Here is a 19257-nt window from a genome sequence, read left to right as displayed (position 1 = left end):
CACACACACACCAGACTTGGGTGACGTAATGGTTCAAACGAGGAAGCTGCCAGAATGCAGAATTCTTATCCGGATTCTCGCGCCTCGCCAATCGCCCTTTTTTCTGGGGGGAGCGTTGTCCAACAATCGATTGTTGCGAAACAGTGCCAAACATCGTTTTTGGGTCAGCGAGAACCACCGAGCTCTCGTGCTAATCGAAAGTAGATTTTCCTTTTTGATGTTGTGCCGTTTTTCGTCGATTGCAAAACGAAATACAAAGCCCGTTGATGGGGCGCGCGCTCGGGCTCCGATGCCAAAGCAGCATGATGGCAACCCGAACCCGAGCGACCTGATTTGTGAACCAGCCACCCGTCCCCGTCCCTTTTGACAGCAGCTGTGTGAATTGATTGAAAATGGGGAAAACATGCTCACGCTACTCGATTCTTTCTCGCTCTTTCACTCTCTGGCGGCGCGCAACATTGTTTGGTGGCAACTGGGAAAGGATAGCATTTTCCGGCTCCGAACGGCGCTGACCTGGTAAACTCCTGGGCCCTAAACGATGCCAATAACTCACACAGTTGGGGAATCGAAATGGAGAATTGCATTTTGCCAGGACCCGGCCCCGGTCGACGGTGCTTTGGGGTGCCAATTTCATCGACCGTTGGCCAGCATTGCTTTCGACGTTTAGAAGGGCAAACAACGGGCGGTGGACACTTCATCCAATCGGTTAATCGGCGAGCGTTCCGCACTCTTAAGCTTTATTAGTGCGCGCTACATTTTCTGCAACATCCGCGAGTAACGGTTTTGCGACGGAAATTGCATCCAACTCTCATTAGTCCTCGGCTGTGGCCCTGGCTGGCTCCGGCAGGGGTCTTTTCTCCCCTATTTTGCGCTCGCGGTCGGTCGGATTGCATAAACCCCAAGGAGGTCAGTGGCGGCGATGTTGGCCGGCCACCGTGGCTTCTTCGTGGCTCTTTTGGCAAGGCAGTTCCACGGTGGGGTTAAGAAGACGAAATTGGTTCCAGCGCCCCCCGCGGTGTGTGTGCGTGACGAAGGAGCGCTTTGTTATGGGTATGGCCAAAATACGCACTCGATTTTGTGCGGCTCGCAAACTATTTCATAAATTGCGGTGAACGTTTTACTTTTGAAAGGCGAAGGCGATATGGTATTGGTCGCTTTCGACAAGAAGGAGCTTCATTTTAAATTATTAAAATTGATCATCGTGAATTATTTTTCACCCAACGATGCGCGCGATTGCCATCCAAAATGGTTTTGAATATCAATCGACCCACGACAGAAGGCACCTTCCGAGCCGAACAGGATTTTCCGCCACCGGATGTAAATAGCAGCTGCGACCCGACGAAACCTGTTAGCCGCGCATCCGTAACACCGGAAGCGGTGGGACAGACGCCATGCAAGAGCACCACTTCCGGCGATGTGATAAAAGCGGAACACTCGACTGAGAGCACGTGACGGAGAGAACTACTTCAGCGGTGGTCTGGCCACAGATACTATGGTGAACGATTGAAAAGAAGCCAAACAGAAACACGTAGTCGCTCGGATGTAAGAAATTTCAATTTCCTACCGACAACCTCAACGGTGTGGCACAAGTTTTTGCACTTAGTGATACCACCGAGGGGGGACGAGAAGGGGCACAGGAAAGGCACATGAGTTGGTAGTGGCAACTCGCGGCCACCTCACGTAGTTTGCGATGTTCCAAAGACACCCTCTTTGCGCCTTCCATTTACCCTAATGTTCACCGTGGTGCCACTCGCGTGTGGTTTCTGTTCACCGTGGCATCTGGAGTTGCTGGTTGCTGCTAGAGCATTATTAGGCCATCTACTAGCTACTGTTGCCGCAACCGGCGTCGTCGGTCGACAATTGGTTGCTGTGTCGTCTGTGAAATGTAAAACAGCGCCCGCCCGTCCGCCCGTCTGTTGTGGTTAGTATAGTGGCATTATTCCGATGGCGTAATCTGCCTTGGTCGCCAACAAACACACACAAAGACACACGTGTCCGTCAGGCCGTCTTGGAAGTGCCGTTGTGTTAAATGCACAAGTTGCGCAAATTGTGGAGTAATTAGTTTTACCCGCCGAGAGTTCCTATGCGCCGACCGCTAGCCGACGTCCGCGGGGGATATGTGGACGCCACGAAACTTTTGTTTCGTGCATCGAACAGCGAGACTTGGAGGGCAAAGTTGGGGTTTTCTTTTGTCTCGTTTATGCTGGGCTGATCATTCCGTTGTAATTACTTAGTTAGAAATTAGTTTCCGGTCACACTGGGCTCCGCTGCACTAATAAGTAGAACGAGTTCTAGTTGAGTTCAGGATGAGCTTGAGCTTGAAATGTAGAACAACAAATGATCTCCATTACTCACTGTTTTTACTAAAATGTTTCATAAATATCTATTCCTGTCTTCTTTTGCAGGTAAGACGATCGATACTCGATGCTGGATTGCGCCATTATTTGCTGTGCACACAGAAGGTATTTGAAGAAAGCGAAAAGGTGGAAAGGCTTTCCCTTTTCTTATTTGTCACCTAGCTATTCGTTGTTTTTCTTTGTACGCGACGCCATACGCATAATGCATCTGTCACCGGAAAGTGCATCTGGTGTGCCTTCCCCAGCCAGCAACGTCGCTTGTCGTCTCTGTGCATTGTCTTGGACTTGGGTGACTAACGGGAGCGTCTTGTGCTTGCTCCGTCGTCTCGTGAATGGCGATGCATTTTCGTGTGACTCAGCTGCTTAAAATTTACTAAATTTTGTGGGCCACAAGTACATTGCACACTTAAGTAATATGGTTTCAATTATTTTTAACGATCAGTAATTTAATTTTGGTATCTTCAGGTCGGTGGTCTGCTAGTCCCATATTTTGACGCCAAAAGAACCACGCATTTACCACGCTTTAGAGTAGTGTTTGCAGTCAACCCGCAGCTAATTTGTTTGTTTTCGCGCGCACCCAGCGCAGTGTGCAGCTGCAAGCCGTTTGGCTGCAGCAGGATGTTACTAAACTTTGTTTCCCTTGCCTCTGCTGTGGTGGCCTCACGCGGGGGCCACGTGTTTGCCGTTAATGGTGATTTAAGTGAAGGCTGTGTGAGCAATCTCGCTCTCTCGCTACAGCGCATAATCCTCCTTAAAGGTTGTGCAAATACTTTTACCGTTACCGTCTGTCTTGTGGCCGTTTTTTCGGCATTAATTAAAATTGTGTGGAGGTATTTATTTATTTACTTCATTCAATTACTCATCAACTCACGGGGCTGGAAAAAGGGGATGACACCCCGAAAAAAATGTCATCCCCATTTTGGGATTTTTGTTGTTCGGCACCGTCAGCTTTTGTCTTCGGCGGAACGGAACCAAACGTCTTGTCGCCACTACCGGGTGACACCTTCAAGCCACCCACACTCGATGCACTTGAAATATGTGTGAAAATCGGCAGAACAAGACGGGGTTCGCACGATTCAATAGCGTCGCAGGGGATTGAACTTGCCCAAGGACCAATGAGGGGGCCGCCCAAGTGTCAAGAGCATCATCGTAACCTTCAGCCAATGCTTCTTGTTGACCAAACCGTCTGTTTAAGCGATTCGGAACCAAAATAAAAACAAATCGTATTTAGTCACACGCTTCTCCAGGCGACTCTGGTTGGTAGTGTGGTCGCTTCGTTCCACCAATTTCGCTTAATCGATGCTGTGTGAAGTCAATTGACGCGAACTGATGACTGGCGCGTGTCTCTTCCGCTGACGGGTTCTATTGCTCAACTTCGGACCCGCGACCCGAAGAGAGTGTGTAATTGAAGGCAAATTACGGACCAAACCGGCTTTTCTAACGTTTACTCCAAGATGCCGTCTGTCGTCGTCGTCGGTCCATCGGCTTATGGAGAGCAAACAGCAGAGCAGGGAACGCCCCGTGGAGACACTTCATGAAGCCCAACACGAGACGGGGGTGGGAACGGCCACACTGCTGCGGCCATGCAGGGTTGACAATCTATTCTAAGGAACCAATTTTCCCGCGAAGCAAGCTCGAGACGACGGAATTTAATTGGACTCACTTAACTCACTGCAGCATAAACCCCGGAGCCCGAGGCATGGCGGCGATGCACTCGTTCGTTCGTTGGTCGCATCATCCGCAGATGTTCTTGATTGATGGTGCTGCACCTATTTCCGCCTGTGTGCCATTACGAGTTGTTCCAGTTACCCAAAGGCAAATGGAAATCATTTATTGGGCATTAACACACATTACATCCTTAACATCGAGTTACTTAAAGCTAGAACCATATCAATGTCACACAATGCTGCTCACAAACACATCCCTCTGTTTTCCTCCACTTTCGGGTCGGAAAACGTGGCCACGATTTGCTTCCGCCTTGCGCCGAGTGAAGAAAAGTGCAAAACACAAATACGTGTCGTGCCAATCTAAAAATAGGGCGCATCGGTCTGGGTGATGCGCGCAGTATTCGCGCACTTCTCGAGGGGACTACGGTCGTTCGAAGGATATTTATATTTTTTAGAACTCAACAAAAAAACACACCGAATGTAGGTCGAATGCAACGCCATTTTTCCCCCTATTCCTAATTTCTACCTTGCCTAACTACCCACTGGTGGGATTAAACAGAGTCTGCAGAAAGTTCTTAAAGTTCCTAATGGCAGTGAGCAACGGACTCGTGACGGTGCTAGAGTTTCCACTGAACGCTTCGCTATCGGCGGAAACGAAATAGCCACCGTCGACCCCATTGACGAGGTACGTGTTGACGGTCAGATTGGAGACGTTGGCCGGTAACCGGATCGTGTGCTCACCGATCGATACGTACGATCCGTTCGCCGAACGACCGTCCAGGTTCACCACGGTATCAACGGATCTTCGCGCGCGGTTCACGTTGATCTGTACGTTCGATATGTTGGTACCATAGTCGTCCAGGCCGGTGGAAGTGTTGACGCGATTGCCCAACCCGATCGAGACGTTGGACGAATTGGACCCGGTCCCGGTGCTGCTGCTGGTGGTAGTGCCGGACGAGGAACTGCTCGTCGTTGACGGAAAACGCCAAGGAATAAACCAAAATATTGGCACCCCCAGCAGCGGTTGGATCTGTTTCGATCGATCGATCGATCGATGGTTGGAAGCAGTTAGGGAGAGGATCAGCAAACCTTAAGGGTGAAGGATTGTAGTGCGAAAAATGTTGCAGAACTTACCAAAATGGCAATGCACACCAATTGAGTAAGGATCCGAATCGAGTGCATCTTGGTGAGCGAATGGTCCCGAGTGAGGCAACGTCGATCTGGTTATATATTGCTCTTGCTCCCATTTTGTCGTCGATCGTTGGCCAAATATTTGTTTCCCGTCAGTTGTTTGTTTGGACAAAAAGGTGTGTCCCGATGCTGTAACTGCGGGGTGCCCTTTGCGATGGGAGATTATTATTTGCAAGGCGCTTTTGGAATTGAATTGCAAATGATAAAGTAATACAGGCTTGGTCGGGTGGTGGAGTTACCCCCTCGTGTTCAATGCTGCAAGTTGCAATACCATACAATACAAAAATGTTAATCTCAATGTCCAGTTCAATGTTTTTTGTCGATTGACGCAAACATTTTGAATGTCAAATGAATAATTCGTCTCTAATCAACGTGCGAAGATGCGAAGGGCGCAAAGGGCATACAGATACAGCGTGCCTTTGATGGATGTGCATAGAAGTAAGTGAAGATCGTGTGATCGTTTTCTGTTCCCCTTAAGTCCTTTGATGATTGGAAGAAGCAACTCATCGTTTTTCTTCGTTTGTTTCAATTAAAAATAATCATTCAAATTTTGTGACAAAAATTAGTTTCGATCACCGTTCGGATTCGGTCCTCAGTAAGAGATGCCAGCCGAACCCTGATTAAGATGTGTAGACTATGCAGCCGGCGGTGCATTAAATGCCGATGCACTGGCCGCGCAATCTCAATTCCCCCTTCTCTCGACGCGCCCAATGACATAATTCGTTCACGCCTTTGTGTTGGAACTGTAGTCCGAAAACCCAAACCGCGCGTTGGCCGACTACATGAGCCTCCCACAACTTTGCCGCCGCCGAGCCCTGGCTTTGGCCAGTGTGCCACGGTTAGGAGGCCACTAGAGCGGTCCCCGGCTCAGTGTTGGTGTGGTGTTCCCTTCACACGAAGGATTTCGATTTGCGCGCCTGCAACACCACGAAATGACCATTGCAACGACGACGGCGACGGCGACGTTTCGTTACGCTACTCTGGCTGGCTGGCTGGCCGGGCCCCTGATGCAACCACGGGAGGCCCGTGTGGCCTCCTACCCTTGGCTGCAATTTTCGATTGCACCGACAACGGCCTGGCGGCGGCATGGGTTGGGCGGAGAAAGCGAGCTTTTAGTTACGCGGCGGCCATTTACGACCGCCGTGGGGAGCCGCGTCATGCCGCGTGCCGTAATATCGAAAGGCGAAATGCGCGGATCGTGCGGCGCAGCCTTTATGGCGGCGATTGTCTGTGACGATCGTGATGTGCTGTGTCTGGGGCCGGCATGCTGTTAACACGGGGCGCTAGAAAGAGAGCGCCAACGTACGCTGGTGACAGGACCCAACAACGAGCGGCGGGAGGTAATTCTCTGTCAATCAGAGCGCGTCGACCAAACCGAATCTTGTTACCGCAAGAAGCCCACCGCATGGAGCAGCCACGATCGCGCTTGATCTTGACACGTAACCACGCTCAACGGGGGGTAGGTCGTTAAATTTGCCACAATTTGCTGCAGCACACGATTGTGGTCGTCACAAGGATCGCTTCTTCGATTATTTTTGGCGGTTGCGGAGTGTTCATTCTGGTCGTAGCTTTAGAACCTAATTAGCGCAATCGTGCCCTGTCACGGCTTAGGAACGAGTTTCATACCAGTTCATCCAGAAGCGCTGACGTCTCAGCGTTCAGACTCAGACGTCCGAGAAGGTCTCTATCGGGGGTTTTAAGAAGGATTTATTGGTCTTTGTCCGTCTATACAACGCGCTTCGAGCACACTAAGCGTCGACAAGAAAGAGCCTCTGCATCTCCGCTTAGACCAAGATTACAAAAGTGCGCTTTGTGTCGCGCGGAGCCACACACCATATTGGGTCGCAGAGAAGCATGACTTCCCGGTTCCGCTGGTTGCCCGGTTGGAACGGATAATAAAGGCCCCCGCGGACTCGGCCGATGCGGCTCTCGATGTCAATCGCGACTTTATTGCCGATCGCCTGTATAAGTTCCTGTCCATCGGGGAAGAGGAGGTGTGTTAACGGTCCGTCCCGGTCACCATGCCATGCCATGAAATCATTTGCATTCTCAACCTCCAATACAGCACACACCCCCTGCCGATTGTGTGCCTGTGTGATTTTATGGTAATCTGGCAATAATAACCGCCGCGACCGGCGGGTGGCTGCGGCCCCTCCGCGGGTTCCGTGGTTCATTGCGCATCGCGCAACAAACCACGGTTTTACGTCGATCACCGCGTTGCTCGTGTGCACCGTTTTTTTTTTATGGCGAACCGTGAATGGTTAACAGTTGCCGTTTGCCAACTATAAACTTAGGGGTTCGCAGAAACTTGGTCGAGTCGAGTCTGCAGTCTGCGGTGGCCTTCGATGATTGTGCTCCATGCTAAAGGCAGCTTTCCATCGACTAATGCAATTTTATAATTTTTCCAGTAATTCTATTTTGAATTCGCTTTTTCGGGCTAGATTTTTCAAGCTTTCTAATGGTTTGTTTGTTTGTCAATAGTTTGAAATGTTGTTTCAGATTTACGTGGAATCAGTTTTATCCACAACACAATTATTAGAATGTCATGTTGTCTCACACGAGAGCGCACTAAAAATGCTTAAAATATTTGCAGAAATCATGTTTGTAGCTTGAGAGAAGTAACACAAGAATTTAATATTCCATAGGAATTAGTGCGAAGGCTTTTGATCGCTGTTTTCCTGGAGATTGCGCGTATCTTCCATTTTGACACACTCTTTGGTGCTAAACTTGGAACAACGTGACACTTCGTGATCGAGGAAGTCGCACCTTGTCGATTGGAAAGATCTTATGCTTTAAAAGGAGCTTTCTTTATTAGGCACAGAAGAGATGCTGATGAATAATTTAAGTTAATGGTTTTGTTTGAAAGAGACCCGGGGGTCAAAAGTAACCGAAGTAAGTGGCGACCCGAATTCAATTTCTCCTACAAGTAAGAGTGTCCCTCCCCTAATTGAATCACAAGGATCGTCCGGCAGGCACGCCATTTGCGATCGCCATCAAAAGGGGACGATTTAGTAGATCATACCACAATCAGTGGCAGCAAATTTATGGCACTTTGTTTTCGAGCAACTCGCCTTGACAGTGATCTGCTTTCCGTGTTACACCGCGCGTGTATTTGTAGTGCGTCGATCGTCGTTGTCGTCGTTGTGCTGATCGCGCATCGTTTCCCGTAGTTCCGTAATGGCTCCGGAGTGCGAATTCGGTGCAAGAAGTGTCTCGTGGCGGCGTTCCGCATCCGCGCGGACGTCATACTCGAACGCAAGAAGGCATAAATCAGCTTAAGTGGTGTGTACCGCGTAAATTATGTCCGCCGCGCATCGCATTTTCAATCCCACCTAATTAGGTCCTTTGATAGCCGTTTCCATTGGCCGGTCGGCACGGACGGTCGCGGTGGCCCACGCCGTTGCTGACTGCATTCCGCATGCAAATTCACTTACCGACGGTGCAGTGGCTGGGTGCATTGCTGCGCTATGAGACGAGTATCGATTTGTCACCGTCGCTTCTGTTGTGGTCGTGAGGCGTTGGGTTCCCTCTGAGGGTGGCTGCTATTGAGCTTGGCCCCAGCTGGGTGAATTGCTGCTCCATGCGCTTCACAATGGACGGTATCCCTCTTTAAATAGTGGCTCACGTTCTGAATGTTGCCTTTCCGTGTTTGGATAAGTGACTATTACGAAGTGCCGTCAGCGAGTCGGTGTGTCAACTTGAGATGGATATGACTGTTTTCTTGTGATAATTACTCATTAATATGTTTTGTTTATTAATTTATGGCTTTTCTTTTGGACCTTGTTGACGAATCCTCAATGCTACATTTAGAGGTTAATAAAATTATGTTCTTGTTGGCATGGCCAAAGGACAAATTTATGGTACGCCTTCAACAATTCTTGGAACAATCACTTACCAGTCCTCCAAGGTTAATAACAGCTACTAAGAAAGGTCCGGGCACCTCGAGAGAGCACGTGTCGGCAAGGATCAAGCGATTTTCAGAACTCTCTCAAGCATAATTGCTCAATGTCCAGAAAAGTGGAACGGAACCGGGTGTAGGTACATAGCCCACCGCAACGGTTCGTGTCAAGGGCTCTGGGCCCTTGATTACCTGAAAAATGAAGGTCCTCACTGGAGTGCTTACGACAAATTAATTACCAGAAAGAATTGGCACTTGGTTCATGATGGAAACCCCCCCGGAAAGGTCACCACGTGGTCAAATTCTCCTCAGGCTAACGTTTTGTGACTCGTGTTATCCGAAAACCACGTGCCTGCGTCGTCTGCAAAGGAAGTTAAATCCACCCGTTTTGACCCTGAATTAACCAACCGACGAGAACCGGTGCCAGAAGCACCGCGCATTAGCATCTGATTGACCTACTTCTTGACCTATTCGTGCGTGCGGTTGGGGTGGAAAAGTATTTTGGAGAAAATTCTCCAGACGACAAGCTCACGCACACGACGACCACCACGTCGCGAGTTGTTTTTCGGACTGTTAATGAGCTATGGTTACGTGACCGTGGCGCGGAAACACAATTCGGTGAAAGACGTTCTTTCGTTGTTTAGAACTACAACCAGTGGTAGGGTCCTAAGCTTTTTCGATGAAAGAAAGCCGCCTTGACCTACTCTCTACTGCTACTGACGCAGCGTGTACCGGACGGAGAGAGAGAGAGAGTCTCCATTTTCATTCATCAAGGTCACGTTCTCCTTCCGGTAGCATGGTGCAAAACTTGTTTGCTTTTTTTCGAAATCAAACAATATCGACGATCGCTGCTAAGGCGCGCCGCCCTCCACCCAATAGGTTCCGTCCAAGGGCACCGCGGAGTGTAGCTCGCTTCGGAGTGAATGACGTCGTAAATATGTAGCAAACTGACCTGACCTAGTCCCAGAAGAGCACTGTTGTTATGATCCAAAGTGGCCGCCCAGAATTGAGTTCATCTTCACCGACTTCGCCGCCGATCAGATGATAGTCTGTGCTCTGGTCAACAACACTGCTCCGAAAGTAAGGGCTTACATCAGCTGATGTAACATTACACTGGTCCGCCGTCAGCATGTCGATGCTCGTCCGATCCAGGGTTAGCACCCTTTTGCGATTGAGTTCTCTCGCTCTCTGTCTCTATCTCTGCGGTGGGTCATCAGTAATCAGTTATTGTGGATGGGGTCTGAGCCGCCCATTAGAACACCCGCGGCGGCATGTCCGGTCCGTCGAACTGGAGATTCTGTAATCGATCAAAGTGTATTTAGTGCCCGCCGCTAATCGCTCGCTGGCTGGGTGCGCCACACGCATCGCAATGTCAACAGCCCGCGCCGCGGTTGCAATCGCAACCCAGTCAAGGTCCGTTTGCAGTCCAACACGTAAACACAACAGCCCATACGTGTGAGTGTGTGTGTGCCAACCAGTGTGAGTGCGCTTATCACCGGAACTGAAAGCATCTTCGGTAAACCCGCTCGCTCCCCCCCGGAGTACGATAAGCACACACCCGGACAACCCGGATTGCCCAGAAGTTTCGCGTACTCTTCTTGACACTTGGCGGTACTTGACGTTGTTCGGTGTTGTTCGTCGAAGCGGTGCTTTAGATCAAGCACAGCACAAGCTGTGCAGTGTGTGTGTGTTGGTCTGGTCTGGCCGGGCGGCTGATAAGTCCGGACGAGAAACTTCGCGAGTTTTTCGTGATGGGTCGTTGCAGATTTGCGAAATTGCTCATCCACCGCTCTGACGACAGACCGCGGGCGGGGAGGGGTTCGACCCAGTTTTGCATTTGTGACTCGTCCCCATGTCATCTCGACTGTTTGCCAAACCTACTCCTCCGGACTTGTCTGGGGTGGCTTCTTGGGTGTGTATTTTTGTCATCGGATCACGTGTTTTTTTTTGGCTCGAACTGGGACTTCTTTTTTTCGGTGCCGATCGATCGATGGACTCGTGTTGCTGCTCGTGACCCAGTTTGGGCTTGAGTATGATGGACTAAACTGGGACTCGTGCATTGCTATTCACAACGAACAGAAGCGTGTACGGATCAATAGGAAAAATGGTGTGCTGCACCGTTGACAGCATAGAAGAGCAGAAAGCGATTCCATTAGAACCGTATCTTCCATTTCATGGAACGCGTTGCTAAAGCTTGCTACAAAAACAATAAGGGTTCCAACAGACATTCTCGACCGTAAACCATATATCGGTTGAGAGCGGAAATTAAACAGATTTGATTTCCTTCGGTAAACAACAACAACCATGTGCAGTTTGACACACATTGTCCGTACCTTTCTCACCGGGCGGGGTGCACTCTGCACAGCCTACTACTTGTTGACCAAACACGCTGTCACGATGAATGGGTCGGTAAACAAATCCTTGACATTAAAAGCGCCATTATTTGGATTACCACCGCGTATCCCTTTGCGACTTTTTCCGTGTTCGATTGCACAACTGTGCGCGGCACACGGCCACGGCAAGAATGAGATCGACGAGATGACGGCTTCCACGTGGTGGCCTCCCCACCCGGATTGCACTTTTCTACGCCGTCTCTTCGGTCGGTCGGTCCTTTATCTGCGGAAGTGTGCAGCGCTGAGACTTTGTACTTTCGGCCCTTTCTTCGGTGAGGGATTCTATTTTTGCGTCGTTTGATTGCTGACGGTAATCCACCGGCCGACCATCATCACCACCGATGCTGTTCTTTCAGTGATCCCTAACGGCCAGTGCGCTGATATTGAAAGACGATAAAAAGGATTCAGGTTGGCGTTAATCTGTACCAGCGAGCGCATCGTCAGCATGATGTCTTTGCTCTTGATTCGTCTAAACTGTGTCACTGGCTGCCCTCAGCCATTTATCTTAATGTCCCCGGCATCGGGAGCGCGAACATGAACCATATTTTAATTGGGGTAATTCTTCTTCTACCCTCCGTTTTGGTGTGACGATTCCTTTATTTTTGGAAACACGTCCCTATCGCAGTGTGCTGCGACGTAGTGAGATGAGCGAGCAACAACTGCGCGCGCTGTAAACATCCAAACATTCTCAGCTGGTGGGGTGCGTCTGTCGTGAGCAACTCTTCTACTGGCCTTCGGCGTTCGCAATCCACCCTTTTCCGGTAACCGGCGACGCGGACCAGTTACTCCGCGTCAGTCCCAAAAGTGGCAGAGAAAAATCAGTGACACCAATAGGAGTGTGTGCGTGCCGTTGCCATGCCGTCCGTCCAGGGACCGAAAGGTGAAGTTCAAGGGGCCGCGTTGATGCAATAAAACAAGAATCAGGTTGCCATATACGGGGGGCCAAGATCTCCTAACAGCTGAGAAGTGTCGCTCTGTAGATTGCACTTTTCCAGCTGTCTTGCGACCAGGTTGTTGAACTTGGCGACTGATGGCGTAGCGAGTTGCGAGAAGAGTGGAAAACGTTCCGCGAAAAAAACGCTTTATAATTCGAGATGATGAAATACAGGAAACTCGCTTCGGTGTCTTCTGGGACAACACTCCCCGGATCTTTTGCTAACTCGGCTCCCTATCGCGCCCCAGGTTATAACACTCCTCGTTGTCCTTCAGGATCGCTTACAACGGAAGGGCTATAAAGACACTCTTGGAAGACGGATGGCCCGCTGGGGGGTAGTCCTACCAATTAGTGGTCTTTTATTGGTGTTTCCCGGCGCATCTCGCGCGGTTCCAGCGATGTTCATGTTTATGAGCCCCATAAACCCATCCAGTCTCAGTTCCAGTCTCCCGCCCGTTTGTTGACCTCTGCCCGTCGACTTTTCCGCTGTCGTTTCTGCTGAGCGCTTAGCGTCAGCAGTCGAACAAAGTACAAAGTTTGCGCCCCTTGCGCATTAATAATACGGCCGCGAAATATACATGGAATACGCGCAGCACAAAGAGACAGGATCTTCCGTCGACGACGACAACGACGACGACGATGGTCTTTACGCGGTTGGCTGACTACAAACGGGTTGGTTGGTAGGTAAGGTTTTCGGGGTCCATCCCAGCCGACGGTCGGTGTGTGGCAACTTTGGAACTGAACATTAGCGAGCGGCCCATGAATCATTGTAGGTAACTAACCGTAAAAAAGTGAGTTGGAGAAGGCAAAACAGAAAGAGAGAGAGAAACAGAGGTCGATAAAAACCACGAGTGCCCGCGAAGGCCAATGACACACCGCGGCTAGGAAGGCGGTCCCCCCTTCAGCCGTGATTCTGTCACCCGGTTCTTGGTCTAAGTGATCCCCGCTGGTCAGACACAATGGCAGCAACTGTAGTTCCAGTTTGTGGCCACGCACGACGGTCCTAGAGCAGCCACCTTAAGACGATCTCGGACCATAATGGGCAACTCGTTTACTCAAGTCTTGTCCCGGGCCCCAAGTGAAGTTGGGGAATCAGATACGCGTTCGAATGCAATACGTGGTAACCAATACGCGCCGGCCGAATACTCGTGCCTCGTTTGTTATTCCTTATCGGACATTCGAAGGAAGAGGGCCGACAGTAAGGCCTTCCTTTATTCGTGTCTTTTACGCATCGTGTGTTCTCTGTGCAGAAGGGAGGTCTGGTGTATATCTGTCTGATGTCCGATCAACGAACGGATGCGTTCGGAGGGTGCAATGCCACTGAACCCCTTTGCGTCTTGCGCGACAGCAATATTAATTGGCTCCGCGGTCGTGTTGCCAAACAAAAGAGTGACAGGGTCCCAAAAGGTGAAGCCTACAGTCGCGTGCTAAGAATGTTTTAGGAATTGACCAATGGCACCTTATGTCAATCTTAATGTAAGAACCCGAAAAAGTATTAGAACTTGTACAGAAATTTAGTTCTTTTAATATTAGTTCACCAAAACAAAGAACATTTTCTTAAAGCGCACAAAATTGAGACAAGTCCCCACGCTGGACAAAGAAACTGCGTCGCACGCGAAGAATGTGCTCCTGTCTCGTAAGAATTACGTTCTGTAGTTTCTCCCGAGTCAAACGGACGAGACGGCGCATCTGTCACGCTAGACCGGACCCGGAGTGCAATGCCTCATTTGCTGGTTAATTGCATTGACATCCCTCCATCTCGGCGGAGGGTTGCTAGTGGCGGCTCCACTAACTCTTGGACCCCTCTCTCTTTCGGACGGTAGAGAAGAGTCCCTTGTCTCGTTGCACTTGAGTTCTGCAGCCAGCAGCGCCAGCAGCGCCCGACGACGGAATAAATCCTCTGGCACAAACGGGAATCACTACGCGTCACGCGAGAGATTATCATATAGGGATTTACCGCCCGGACCGTAACGGAAAGATTTGCGCAAATAAAAGAAGGCCAACAAACAGAAAGGACGCGAAAGAACCATCCTACGCTTGGTCTAACTCCTGGCGTCTCATCGAACACACAAAGCACATCCGCGGCGGCGGCGGCGGTGGGACAGCTGGTGACAGTTGTATTTGTGGTGTCATTCAAACTGGCAAAAAACTAGAGGGAAACAACATCGTTCTCGACGGATGAGTTCAATCACTCCCGCGGGGTCTGGTGTTATGATTCATGGTAAGAAATAAAAAGCCGAGCGTTTATTACGCCGCGGACGCGCCACTCCAGCTGTTTTTGTTTTCCGATTTGCCTGCTGGTGGTCGTCGCTGGAACGATAAGAGGTTAACGTAGGCGATAAGCTCCGATTGTGTGTGCGGCGCTAGATTCCCCGTCGTAGACGAAGACGTGGTTTTTGCTGCCCTCGGTTGATGAACTATGATTTTTTCGTGCGACGAAAGAACTGCTTCTCTTTTAATGTTTACTAGTTTTCTGAATATTTTGATCGCTAGTCCTGAAAGTCTGTAACCAATCAAGACTTTGAGGTACTTCTCAAACAAATTCTAAACACCGCAACGTCGCGCATAATTCAAAAACTAATCAACACCAACCTCTAATGTGTGTCTCCGACAAATAGACGAACGACGCCTAGTGTGTCTAGAGAGCTCTGCGTGTCTAGAACTAATTTACGCGGCTCTCCGTTCCTGTCTCTGGCGAACTACTTCTACGAGCAGCGAAACGAAGACGACGCCACTCGCAGGGCGTCGGCCCATTATCCACGGGCACGTGCGGGAAACAGTGACTTTCTTGGGGAGTTGTGTTTGGCCCGGCTCTCTAATGACCCCGCGACATAAGAGAACACGTTCGCTCGGTGTGGGGGTCCCTTCTTCAGCCAGCCAACTGAAGAAGTGTCGAGCGCGAAAAATCGCGCAAGCGTGTTGTGTTTGACTTTACCAGCGTCTGGGTTGGTGGGCCTGTTCTTTAATGGTTTCTTTCTTTTCCGCGTTCACTTCCTCAGGTAAGTGGCGCTGACGAGGTGTGTGTGCGCGAGTGGTGGTGAATCTTTAATCGGGGACGTCGCGAAAGGTCCTGATAGAAAGGGGCGTCCTCGGCGCTCCGTGTAACGATCGATGGAAGAAGTAATTTACAAACCATTAGCTTTCGGCGATGAAAGCGGTTGTCATTCCTTTGGCTTCGGTGAAACTCTTCTTCGGGACAAATTTCGCGCGTTCAAAGCGTCAATAAATAAGTAATCAAACAGCACTTCCCGGCTTCGTTGAGGGTGAAAATATCCACGGAATGTAACACGTGTTTCCTTCGGGGGACACTCGGAGGTTTTAGTGAGCACACGTGAGCTGCTATTGCTTCCCGCATTCCTCAACAATGGTCGTCGATCTGTCGTTCCGCACGGTGCGTTACGGTGCGTTACTGCACCGTTATTTGTGTCTCGCACACCTGGCGAGTGTGTATAGCGGATTGCCTACATTTAGGAGCGAACGTCGCATTGCCACACCCACCTGTTGCCCGTGCGTAATCGAATTAATGGGGCTTCCGTCTAAGTGGTGGTTGCGCTGGAAAACAATCAATCGGGGAGCCGGAAGTCGGTCGATCGGCTGGTCGGCCGGTGCCAGACCACGTGCCACCCGGCGTGACGGATCTAACCCAGATAGATACGGTCGTGCGCCATACAGTAGCGAGGCGAAAGGGTACACATAGTGTCAGAGGTCTAGCGACGATTGGCGTGTTTATTCTCGGTGCGGCTCCGTGACTCACGGGGATGGAAGATGCGCAGCCCGGCCCGGGTGATGTGCTCGTGATCACGTGGAACCCGCGGCGAACGTGACTCCAAAAGGAGGCACCACCGGATCAGTAATCGTTTTGTTTACTCGACATGAGGTAGAGCTCTTCGAGCTAGAATGATTGAATTTAGGGGTGGCCATCCGATATGCATTCAATCCGATTATGCTTATGATTGTTTCTAAAGCCACGGCGTTGATACCTTCCCTTATCACGCATCATTGCATGGCACCGATCGATCGAGCAGTGATTGGAGTCGATCAATCCGAGTAAATCATTTCCCTGCCGATGGCGATAAGTCACGCAAAATGGACACCAATTTCGGTAAGTCCACCGAAAGCAGAAAGCGTTCCAAACTGTGCGCTCACTGAAGGCCACAAAACTCTGGGGACAACTTTCTATTAACTTTCCGCACAGCAAAAGGGCCCCCGGGTTCCGTTGTGAAGCGGCAACCGGAAGCAGCATCTCCAATTTCGGGCCACATTTATCTACCGGCCAGAGTGAGGTCATTATCCGAAGGCGAGCATCGTCCGCCGATTCGTCACCCGTGAACCGTGCTTCCGAAAGACTTGTCACTAGCACGTGCTGGTCCTAGCTGATGGTCGGTGAGGATGAAATTAAAGCGTCGCGTACGAAATTAAGAGTGTTTTCTGTTGTGGCCGCCCGTGGCCGTGTCCTCCAGATACGGCCACGGTCAGTGAAGTGATTAACCACCGAACGCGTCCGGACCGGCCATTAGCCAACGGTGCCACACGGGTTTCCCTACACGGGAAAGTATTAACGACGATAACGATGTTTGGTTCGGGGACGATCGCAAAAAAGGAAAGCCACACGGTGGTGATGAAGGTCGATCGAAATGGCATGCCGTACTGTTCGGTGCCGTCGGCAAAGTCCTTCGTGTCCTTGGTGACAGAACTACAGGCACGCGATATCTAGAACCGATTCCACTCCGGGCCATCAGGAAGTCAAGCGTATTGATATTTGATTATGCGAGGAATCGACGCTTCGATGACGTGCAGGCCGGCAAAGAACGGCACGCTATTTTCTCGCTGCATACATTACACTGCGCTGCTGCTGCTGCTGCACGATCGTTGCAATCCGTCGTCAGGGTCGGTTCGTGTTTATTTGCTGAAAATAATAAACAGTCTTGTTTACCTCTCCCGGGTCTTATGCGTCGCGATCGCAGATCAGATCGGGCAGAATTCTAGTGGCGACTACTGACTATCAGCACACGACACAAAGTATGACAGTTCCGTTTGTGGTTCGAACATCGAGTTCGCCTTCGACTGTCCAGGGGGGTGCGGATGCATTAACGCATGGCTGCCTCCCCAGGGGTGGGCCGATGCATATGCATGACTGCATATGTGTAAAGGTTGAAGCTCCGGGGACCCTCACGAACCGTTGCCAATGGTTGGAGCACCGATTTCTAATACTCTAACCCGCTCTAACGGGAGGAATATCAAATTGATGGGATTCTTTCGAACCGCTATCCCGTCGTCCTCTCTCGTGGGTGGTGAGCTGCAACGACGAAAAGAGCCACCACCCTCTTGGTCGGTGTATGGACTGATAATCGACGATTAACGAGCAGAGAGCGAGAGAAGAGTCATCGGCCTGTGAATGCACTCGGCCTGCAGTTTGATGCGCTTCGAACCGATTTCTCGGTCGGTGGCTCGGTGGATTTCGGACGCCCGGGATCGATAATATGTCCTGCGAACGGGCCACAGACACGCACACACGGCACTGCACGGCACACGGCTTCCGTTCGAACTCACTCTTCTCACTCAGACTCCAACGATCGCTACCGCCGGCTGGATCGGATCGATCGCGCTTCTCGCCGCTCGCCGGCCCGAGATGGTTCGCTTCCGTCTCAGTATTGTTCCAGCTCTCGTCCGGGTGAGAAGTGCGCGTCCGCCGAGTGGGATCGATCTTCACGACGTTCTCGCCGTTCGTGTCATTTGAAGGAGATATTCCACTTCTCCTCGGCCACCGGTTCAAAAGTGTGTGTGTGTGTGTTCGCGACCGTTGTGATTAAATGTTTATTTAGTTGCCATCAAAATACGGCCATTTGATTGGCTCGAATTGAAGTGATCGCCTTGACGGCGGCAGCAACAGTAGCAACGAGTCGGGGAATTTCCGCGATCGTGATCGTAACTTGAGCCTCCAGAGCCCAGCTTTACGTATGAGCCTCCGTGAACTGTCACAATGGTTAATCTTTCGAGTTAACGCAAGATTGTGGAAGATCTACCCACGAATTAGTGGCCCATTAGTGCTTGAGTGTATGACGCGTGCAATTTTTCCGATAATCGATAACCCGCAATTAAAGCCGCATCTCCCGGAAGCCAACCATTGTCGTGGCCTGGCGTGGCACTTTGTCATGACTTTAAAAAAAACCCACAAACCCATCGGATCAGTTTGCTGTGTTGTGCTATTCTATGTAACTTAACGTGTGGTCAATGTTAGTTTTGGTTGAGTGGCGTTCTAGGCGGATTAGAGCCATTGCCTGCCCCGTGGTCGGTCACGGAAACCAACCAAGCCGAACGCTCAAAGTGCTAATGTGTGACATAGTTTCTGCGCTGTCCGCTGTTTGCCGTTCCATTCGATCAGCCCGCAGTCGTGCCATTTGTTGTCACCCGAAATCGCCCCCAAAACGAGATTCTCTTCCGCCATTAATGGCCAGCAAAGAAAACACGAACCACCGCCCGTGTGTGTGTTGTGTTTGCTCTCCGTTGTTTGCCGTCAAAGGTTGACATCTTCTTGGTGTTGGGCGTCACACAAGTGACTTTCTCGTACTCGGACCGTTTTCATGAATGTTTCATGCTCTTTTGCCCAACATCGACACCGTGAACCCCGGAAGCACAACAGCCGAAGAACTGGAATCGCGCTCTGTGTGTGTGTCTGTGTGTAGAATGTGGTTCTGCATTTTCCAGTTTTTGGGCCCCGCAATCTTTTCCGTTTCGAGAGGTCCAGATAAAAACCGGTTCCTGCGTGTGTGACGCCACTCGGCGGGCGATCCGCTTTTCACTGCAACATAAAATCGAT

The 19257-nt window shown here is 50.5% G+C and overlaps 2 protein-coding genes across 3 annotated transcripts in view; one reads left to right on the top strand and one right to left on the bottom strand.

Moving 5' to 3' along the window:
* The window catches only part of LOC128273180 (protein fem-1 homolog CG6966), a 43998-nt gene that overhangs the window by 19627 nt on the left and 5114 nt on the right, over nucleotides 1–19257 (top strand). Inside the window, exon 1 of one of the 2 annotated variants that reach the window (XM_053011106.1) lies at nucleotides 18134–18215. The exons of the other annotated variant lie outside the window; for it this stretch is intronic. The gene's annotated coding sequence lies outside the window, so the exon portion shown is untranslated. Of the gene's footprint in view, nucleotides 1–18133; nucleotides 18216–19257 lie in introns of those variants that run through there. 2 annotated transcript variants of the gene reach the window in all.
* Nucleotides 4323–5214, bottom strand: LOC128273182 (uncharacterized). Its single transcript, XM_053011109.1, has 2 exons — nucleotides 5159–5214; nucleotides 4323–5054 (listed from the first exon to the last, which is right to left on the bottom strand). Exons 1-2 carry the CDS (start codon nucleotides 5204–5206, stop codon nucleotides 4560–4562), a joined length of 543 nt encoding a protein of 180 aa, XP_052867069.1. The 5' UTR covers nucleotides 5207–5214; the 3' UTR covers nucleotides 4323–4559.

Source organism: Anopheles cruzii, chromosome 3, assembly GCF_943734635.1.
Source record: "Anopheles cruzii chromosome 3, idAnoCruzAS_RS32_06, whole genome shotgun sequence".
Taxonomy (NCBI): Eukaryota; Metazoa; Arthropoda; class Insecta; order Diptera; family Culicidae; genus Anopheles; species Anopheles cruzii.
The sequence above is the reverse complement of the archived record's forward strand: the minus strand, read 5'-3'. Positions and strand labels throughout refer to the sequence as shown.

Bases quoted from the DNA above. Each gene is read 5' to 3' on its own strand.
- LOC128273182 (XM_053011109.1), bottom strand. From the start codon at position 5,206: ATGCACTCGATTCGGATCCTTACTCAATTGGTGTGCATTGCCATTTTG. The intron at 5,055-5,158 runs GTAAGTTCTGCA...CGATCGAAACAG, and splicing joins TGGTGTGCATTGCCATTTTG to ATCCAACCGCTGCTGGGGGT.